The 9,496-nt window shown below is 44.0% G+C and overlaps 1 protein-coding gene across 1 annotated transcript; it reads left to right on the top strand.

The window, feature by feature from the left end:
• Positions 1-1,479: 1,479 nt before the first annotated feature.
• Positions 1,480-2,469, top strand: LOC142760406 (taste receptor type 2 member 40-like). The gene has a single exon (XM_075863612.1). It carries the CDS (start codon positions 1,480-1,482, stop codon positions 2,467-2,469), a length of 990 nt encoding a protein of 329 aa, XP_075719727.1.
• Positions 2,470-9,496: the final 7,027 nt, after the last annotated feature.

The following is a 9,496-nucleotide window of genomic DNA, read 5'->3' on the forward strand; positions in this document are numbered from 1 at the left end:
ATATATATATATATATATATATATATATAAAGAATAATTAGTGGTTGTAAAGGTATAATTGTATAAAGCAACAATACCATAATTTTGCTTATAAAATGGTTATCTGAAACTAAAGCAACACAAATCTTTAAAAAATTGCAAGTTAGCCTGATGCACACAGTTGTCTTATGTATATGCTGTCTACGGATCCGTAATACAGTGCCATAGCTGGCAATGGATCCATACAGTACCTCTGTGTGCTTCTGACTTCATCTGGAGCCTCATGGAGATTTTCATTGCGATATGTTCAGCCACATACCATGTTACAGAGGTATCCTTCCTTAGAAGCATTACTTAGAGAGGACCATACCCTGCACTATGACGCTCCACAGAAATCTGGTTGAGAAACTGTTCTAATGGATTCTGGACTCATTTTGAGTTTTTCTCTATAAATCTCAATGAATGTTCCGAATATTTCCTAATTATATTCTAATCATATGTGGCCACTAAGACATTTCTTTCTTTCCTAATATTTAAGGCTCATGCACACTGGTATGGAAAGTGTGCAAATCCTTTAGTTTGGAGCCATACAGCCTCTGTACACTTCTATACAGGCTTTGTGTATGTATGAATATATTACTTCTAAGGGAAAATATCTCCGTACATAGGACTTTCTTTCTGTCGGATTCATACTGAATGCCACAGAATAAACTCTGCATGAAATCAGAGGTATAAAAAAGTAGTGACGACAGCTCATGCACCTCTATGAAAGCCCTATTACAGCTCTGTGCAAAACGGAGTCGTAATGCGGCCGTGTACTCGAGCCCTTAAATTTATTTGAAATATTAGAGAACCACCAATATAAAGATCACATAAATTCTCATATTAGTCAAAAAAGTAACAATGCTGTATTAGGGATATACAGATATAAAATACATAAAAGGGAACCACATTACCCACACAAAATGGATCCCCACATTGACCCGGTCAAAACCTCGCAAAAGTGCAAGCATAGTGCAGCAAAGGAGAGCCAATACATTATAGACAAGGTAAAACATGAGCACAAAACGGGCATGGTACAAGAAAGGTTATGGATTGAAACTCAAGTGAAGAGAGGTATACAGACCAGGACTAGGGGGGAACCAACAATAAAGCATTGTTACTTTTTTGACTAATATGATAATTTGTGTGAACTTTATATTGCTGGTTCTATAGTTTTCCTTTTCACACATCTTTGTGTAGGCTTTACATATAGTTATTGGCCCATAACTCAGTATAGGTGTTATTTGAAATATTGAGGAACAGTATATGTAATTTTGCTACTTTACGTTGTCTTTTTGTTTTAACAGGAGTAAATGGAAACATACAAATACACCTTGTCTTTGAATTTCTGGTATAGAACACCTCTGATATATACACACACCAAGTGGCATTGACAGATATTATATCTTAGTAAACTGTGGACAGTTGACTTTGTTCAGCCTTTAGAAGTGATCCCTGATGCTTCCTGTATTTATTCTGGTTTCCATGATTGTTTTGGGTGTCAGCACCGTGATGGCGGTGTTCACCAACTCCTTTATCATAGCGGTCAATCTTATAGACAAAGCCAAGTCTAAGAACCTCAGTCCGTCTGATGTCATTGTGGTGACTTTATGTGTGTCCAACATTTTCTTTCAGCTCATCATGTTAATCAATGATTATATGAGCTTTGTGTGTGGCGATATCTACTTTACAGATGAAGTCTACATTTTATCCACTGTCCTGCTCATCCTTCCTATCTACTGCAGCTTCTGGTTCACAGTTTGCCTTTCATTTAATTATTACTTACAGATTGTCATAGCCACTCATCCATTTTTAATCCGACTGAAGCTTGCAGCTGCTCAGTTGGTTCCACAGCTCATAATGGCTTCAATTTTTATATCATTTGCTACGGGCCTTCCTGCAGCATGGAACTTCCACCGTGATCCTCCAAGTCTAAACATGTCAACCAATGAGAGTGCAGAAATCTCTGTTCCTAGCCTGAATGTTGTATATCTGCTACCTAGTAACCTCATAAGTTGTTCTATTCCGTTAATTTTAGTAGGTATTGCCAATGGTCTGATCATCAAGTCACTTATAGCACATACGCGTGCTTCAGACAGGAATGTAAAGGGAGAGCTCAGTGCTCACGCAGAAGGTCGAGTGCGGGCAGCAAGGACAATAAGTTGTCTTCTTTTCCTTTACATTTCCTTCTATATATCAGAAATTATTGTCTTTATAGAAATCTTTCCACAAAGTAGCCCAGGATTCTGTACCTGTTTAATGATAATCTATAGCTATTCACCAGCTCAGTCGATCGTTCTTATTTTTGGAAGTCCAAAATTAAAGCAAGTATCTCTGAGTGTTGTCCGTTGTGTTGGAGGCATCAGCAAGGAGAAAACGAAAAAGCCAACGGTTCTTTTTATCAAGCTGAGAATAAAGAAAACTGTAACTCATCATCAAAGTGAATAATAAACATTTATTGAACACTGTGGACATTGAATATCTGTGGACATTACATACACAGACTAAACATGGACCAGAAAATTTGAATATTGTTTTTTATGCATAGTATATTTTATTTTAATATATTTTAATTCTCATGATGTTATATGGATTGATTTGTAGGTAAATTACTTTCATGACATGCCTGGCTTTCTACGTGGTGTTGTTTTTCTGCAAATAGGGAACATCAGTTGGGTTCCAAAAATTTGTCTCCAGTCTTAACCTCAAGTCCCTCAACTTCAAGTCCCTCAATCTCCAGAGTTGCAGTTTATGTCTTTAAAAGTTAAAAAGTCCAATTTATAAAGGAAAAGCTGTCACAGAGGAATAAAATATTTAGATACATCCGCAGGAATATCATTGGTTAATATTAGTGGAAAAACTGGGGTAGCTAGAAATCCATTCCCTTTATACCCAGCCCGGAGTTAGTAGCGCTATAAAGTCTTTCCTGTGTCGTCATCCTGAAAGTAAAATGAGGAAATCGGAGAATCAGAGGTACATGTTATTGTTGGACAGCTATTTGGTTAGACAAAGTCATATTTACCCTGCTGGAGCTTGTAGACACACAGTACTTGGCTTCCAAGGCCCTATCTAATACAGTAGTGATATGTTTTAATTTCTAGGATTTTGCAGCTGTTCTAGGTCTGCTATGATATACCATATGGCCTAGAGCATGTGGACACCTGACTATCACACCTATATGAGCTTGTTGGACATCCCATTCCAAAACCATGGGCATTAATATGAAGTTGGGTCCCCTTTTGCAGCTATAACATCCTCCACTTATCTGGGAAGACTTTCCACAAGATTTTTAAGTTTGTCTGGAAATTTGTGCCCATTCAGCCAATAGGGAATTGGTGAGGTCAGGTACTGATGTTGGATGATCTCTAAAGTCACTGAGCAATTCAGTACTATATTAAGAATTTTTATTTATAATAATAATAATAATAATAATAATCTTTATATAGCGCCAACATATTCCACAGCACTTTACAATTTAGAGGGAACATAAACAGACAATATCAGACATTACATAGTGACAAAGCTAATTTCCAATTCAAACAAGAGGAGTGAGGACCCTGCTCGTAAGAGCTTACAATCTATGAGGAAATAAGGGACACACAAAATGTAAAAAAGGGATTGTTCTGTATAATGGTCCAGACATCTTTTATAAACATAAGGTAGTACAGATAAAGCTGCATAAGGGCCTGTTCATATCAGCGTTTTCTCTCCATTGAGGGGTTCCGTCAGAGCTCTCCGTCAGGGGAACCCCTCAACGGAAATTCAAACTCAAACCATAGCTTCGGTTTGCATCACCATTGATCTCAATGGTGACGGACACTTTGCTAATGGTTTCCGTTTGTCATTGTTGTGAAATGGTTCTGTGTTTTTTGACGGAATCAATAGCGCAGATTGGGGTCAAGAAAAATCAGAAGTGGGAGGTTGGGATTATGGTGGATGTTAATCTAAGGCCATTGGAAGAACGTAGAGCAGGGGTAGGGTGGTAGACAGAGATGAGGGAGGAGATGTAAGGAAGTGCAGCACTGTGGGGAGCTTTGTGGGTGAGATTAATACGTTGACATTTTACTCAAGGGAATGGCTTTGCTGAGTTTGGGCTGTTTCCACAGTAAGAATAGGGTGGTGTTAAGGATCTGCCAGGAACAGCTTCTGTATCCACACCCATAGGTAATCAGTCTGCACCTGCTTCTATGTCTGTGAGACTGACTCCATCTTCCACCACTCAGGATGGCAGGCTTAGGAGTGGGAGAGCCTATCACAGCCTGGCCAGACGGAGCTAGCTCCCGCCCTCTGTCTATTTATACCTGCCTTTCCTGTTCCTCCTTGCTTGTGATTCTTCTCGTTTGGTTTCCTGGCCCTGCTGCAGCTACTTGAACTATTTTGTCCCTGCTTCATATTGACCCTGGCTTACTGACTACTCTCCTGCTCTGCGTTTGGTACCTCGTACACTCCTGGTTTGACTCGGCTTGTTTACTACTCTCCTGCTCTGCGTTTGGTACCTCGTACACTCCTGGTTTGACTCGGCTCGTTCATCACTCTTGTTGCTCACGGTGTTGCCGTGGGCAACTGCCCCATTTCCCTTAGCTTCTGTGTACCCTTGTCTGTTTGTCTGTCGTGCACTTATTGAGCGTAGGGACCGTCGCCCAGTTGTACCCCGTCGCCTAGGGCGGGTCGTTGCAAGTAGGCAGGGACTGAGTGGCGGGTAGATTAGGGCTCACCTGTCTGTTTCCCTACCCCCTTCATTACATGCCCGTTGAAGTTTATAAGCCAAACACGCAGCATCGCCGCACGGAATACGCAGCATAAATTGACATGCTGTAGATTTGAAAGTCGCATCGCAGAACACTTTGGGCACGACATTTCCGTGTTTTTTTCCCCACAGTAAAGACCACATCTTGAATATGAAATTCAGTTTTGGGCTCCATATTGTAAAAATGAGATGATAGATAGATAGATAGATAGATAGATAGATAGATGGATACAGATGTAGTCATCTTTATCTTGACTCTGATAACTTGCTGCAGCGTGATATCACACAACAAAAGCCATTGAAAAGTCATTGAAAAAGTCAAGATAAGAGATCTAGCCATTGTTTATTTAATGTGTTAAAAGTCAAGGTAAAGACAGCTACATCTGTAGATAGATAGAAAGATAGAGAGATATAGAGGGTTCAAAGGGGGCAACAAGATTATAAAATTGTATGGGAGGTGTTCCTAAGGCTGGGTTCACATGACCATGTTACGTCCGTAATGGACGGAACGTATTTCGGCCGCAAGTCCCGGGCCGAACACAGTGCAGGGAGCCGGGCTCCTAGCATCATAGTTATGTACGACGCTAGGAGTCCCTGCCTCTCCGTGGAACTACTGTCCCGTACTGAAAACATGATTACAGTACGGGACAGTTGTCCTGCAGCGAGGCAGGAACTCCTAGCATCGTACATAACTATGATGCTAGGAGCCCGGCTCCCTGCAGTGTGTTCGGTCCGGGACTTGCGGCCGAAATACGTTCCGTCCATTACGGACGTAACATGGTCGTGTGAACCCAGCCTAATAATGAAAGGCTAGAAAAATTGGGCTTGTTCAGCTTGGAAAACAAGACGCCTTAGAGGTGATCTTATTAGCGTATAATTATATGTGTGTGTTTAATACAAAGAACTAGCACATAATCTGTTCATTGCGTGTGGAAGAAAGACATTTCAGACATTATTATAGGAAAGGGTTCTTTACAGTTAGGGCTTATTTAGACGAACGTGTAATACGTCCGTGCAACACGCGTGATTTTCACAGACCGCACACAGGTGTTGAGATTAAGCTGATTGCTCCCAGAGCTCCCTGGACTATATGAAGGGCCCAGCCCCTTCTTTCCTGCCTTGCCTTAGCTTTGTTGTCGTTACCCTAGTTTGTCTCTGCAAATGGTCTCCCAGTGTCTTCCAGTTCCCAGTGTTTCCCGTTCCTACTACCTGTATCCTGTATCCTGTGGTATCCTGGTCAAGTGCCGCATCGAGTTGGAGTCGTGCTGTGTCGTAAACCACGCCTGTCCTGTTACACCATGCCTGGTGTCCGCCTGCTGCCAAAGTCCCTTCAGAGCTTGCCTTGCTACTGTCCGAAGCTACCTCAGGTACACCTATACAAATGAGAGGCTTTCACCTGTGTCCTGTTGGCCAGCTGCCATACCGTTAAGGCGGTACGGTCCAGTGGGTCCACGTACCCAATTTGACACCGTCTATCTTCATCTAGCCATGTTAAGGGGTTAGTTAGATTACCATGACATGCAGGTCCCTGGCAGCTAAGTCCTTACTGCCTTATGGTGGTCTCTGGTGAAAACCGGGGGGCCTGTAAGATTCCATGCCTCGATACTGTCATAGCTAATCCTAAATTGGCGAAAAGGAATCCTATACATCCTGACAGCATACTCTAGCATAAAAAAGGATTCCGCTGTCTGCTCGTCCAAATACTTTGCAACCAACAGCGGTGGCCTATACCCCCTGCTTCTGCTGTAACCGTGAACTTCAAGCTCCGTATACCGAACATACCTTAGTTCCATGGAGGCCTCAATAGCTGCAGGGGATTTCTCAGTCAATATTTGATCTACTTTGAACTCCAGCCTGAGAATTTTGCCCTTGAGAAAGCTAATATGGCCTTAATCCTCTCTCTTCTATTCGGGCAAGCCTTGTCCTGGGTACTCCTCTCTGGGAATATAACTGTACAACCTTCATAGAAATGTTCCAGGAGATCTTTGATGAACCGAGTAGGGTACCTCCTGCAGCCCCTACCTTTCCTTCGTCTTCAACAAGACTCCTTGACCATCGGTCAATATGCCTTCCGGTTTCGTACCTTGGTCTCAGAATTAAGATAGAATAACAAAGCCCTGGTGGCGACTTTCTGGCAAGGTCTTTTGGCCAAAATTAAAAATTAGCTTGTATCCAGGAAATTGCCCTTTTCTCTGGATGACCTTATTTCCTTATGTAACAAAGTGGATGTTATTTTCAGACAATGCAACCTGGAGAAACAAGCGACTCGTCATTCTAGTTTCTTGTTGCCCTCAAGATTCCAGAGTACATCAACTACTCCGGAAGAACCTATTCAGCTAGGTAGTTCCAAGTTAACACTCGAGGAATCAGGTCAAGAACCATCTCTTACTGTTACGTAGGATACGTGGACCCACTGGGCCGTACCGCTTTGACGGTATGGCAGCTGGCCAACAGGACACAGGAGGAAGTCTATAGTTCTATAGGTGTATCTGTGGTAACTCTCGGACAGTAGCAGACAGACTGAAACGGACTTTAGGCAGCAGGCAGGCACCACGCTTGGTGTAGCGGAGGAGGTGTAGACTCGGTGAAGTACAACTCCAATACCACACAACACTTTAGACCAGGATAACACGGAATACAGGTACAGGTAGCAGGAACGGGGAACACTGGGAACTGGAAGACACTTAGGAGACCATTTGCATAGACAAACATAGGATAACAACAACTAGGCTCAGGTTAGGCAGGAAGGGGCCGAGCCCCTCTTATAGTCCAGGGTGCTCATCGGTTAATTTTGACTTTAACTCAGGTGCGCGCGCTGGCCCTTTAAGAGCGGGCACGAGCGTGCGTGCGCACCCTACGTGACTCGGCCTAGGTAAGTGGAAGTGAGCGCTTGCGCAGATCCATAGCTGCGGCTGTCAGGAGGTGAGTGTGCCTGACGGCCCGCGGCCATGGGCATGACACTTACTCTACTGCGGTTCCCCCGGACATCTAGAGGCATCCTGCCAAATTAAGCTGGTATACTCCAGATCCTAGAAAGTAAAGGAGAGGCTATCCTAGGTTGTTTGGTTTACTCTGCAACCTTCAAAAAATGTCTTAGCTTCCATACTGATGTGTCTTTCATCACCCCTGCAGTGGTTAATGTTTTGTCTACCTTTGTTGATTCTAGAGCAGCTGTAAATTTTCTCCCAGCCACCGTAGTAGCAGAACTGGACATCCCTATGGAACCACTCCCTACCTCCTATTTTTAGTTGGTATCGGTGGGAATCTGATGTTGAGCGGACACCTTATCTCGCTGTTTGATCCCACAGACCAAGAGCCCAGCCCACAGTTTATTATAGATCCGAAACGTATTGTGATCGCTGCTCCAGCTGAAGTGGTACACGTTCCCCGAGGAAAGACCTACGTACCCCCGAAACAAAGGGATTGTGTTCTGCGTTGGGGTCATGCCTCCAGGGTTTCTGGGCACCCTGGCATCAAAAAGACTCTCAATTTGATTGGTCATCAGTACTGGTGGCCTTCCATGTCTCAAGACACTAAAGACTTTGTTTCTGCCTGCTCCACTTGCTCTCAAAATAAAGTCTCCCATTCAAGACCTGCTGGACTTTTGCACCCCCTGCCCGTGCCTGACTCTCCCTGGTCGCACATTGCCATGGACTTCATCACCGATCTGCCTAGTTCTGCTGGGTGTACCGTGATATGGGTTGTGGTGGATCGCATTTCCAAGATGGCGTACTTCGTACCCCTCTCAGGCCTTCCGTCATCTTCCCGACTGGCAACGCTGTTTGTCGAGCACATCTTTCGCCTGCATGGTCTTCCTAAGCATATTGTTTCTGACAGAGGAGTTCAGTTCACATCCAAGTTCTGGAGAGCCTTGTGCAAACTGCTGGAGGTCAAACTAGACTTCTCTTCCGCGTACCATCCCCAATCCAATGGTCAAGTAGAGCGGATAAACCAAATACTTGAAGGTTTAATCAGGAATTTCGTGTCTCCGCGACAAGACAACTGGGCAAGTCTACTTCCATGGGCCGAATTGGCCTACAACAACCATACGGGGGAGTCTACCCGTTCTTCTCCCTTCTTCGTGGGGTATGGCCAGCACCCAGGAATTCCCCTACCAATCTCTGTGCCTTCTGAGGTTCCAGCTGCTAACACGGTCCACCGCGACTTTGTACAGATTTGGCAGACGGCCAAGGACTCCATCCACAAAGCCGTAGCCAGGTTTAAAAGAGACGCGAATACAAGACGCAGGACACCGCCGCAGCTCCCTCCTGGGGATAAAGTCTGGCTGTCCACCCGGTACATACGTCTGAAGACCCCTTGTTACAAGCTAGCTCCTCGGTTTCTGGGCCCCTTTGAAATAACTAAACAAATGAATCCAGTAACTTTCAAACTTCGCCTTCCTCAGTCTCTAAAGATCTCTAATTCCTTCCACATTTCTCTGCTGAAACCCACTATACTCAACCGATTTTCTAAGAAAATTCCTGTCCATCCTGCACCATCGGCTGATGCCGAATTTGAAATTCAAGAGATCCTGGATGTCAAACGATCACGGGGGAGATTATGGTGCCTAGTGGACTTGAAAGATTATGGTCCTGAGGAGAGATCATGGGAACCCGTCGAGAATATCAACGCCCCAGCTCTTATCAAGGACTTTGAGCGAAGGTTTCCAAGCAAGCCTAAAAAAGGGGGAGTAATGGGGGGGGAGGGTACTGTAACGGCTGCCACGCC

The sequence above is a fragment of the Rhinoderma darwinii genome, chromosome 1 (assembly GCF_050947455.1).
Source record: "Rhinoderma darwinii isolate aRhiDar2 chromosome 1, aRhiDar2.hap1, whole genome shotgun sequence".
NCBI classification, from domain to species: domain Eukaryota; kingdom Metazoa; phylum Chordata; class Amphibia; order Anura; family Rhinodermatidae; genus Rhinoderma; species Rhinoderma darwinii.

Excerpts from the sequence above, each read along its gene's own strand:
- LOC142760406 (XM_075863612.1), top strand. The coding sequence starts at position 1,480 with ATGCTTCCTGTATTTATTCTGGTTTCCATGATTGTTTTGGGTGTCAGC.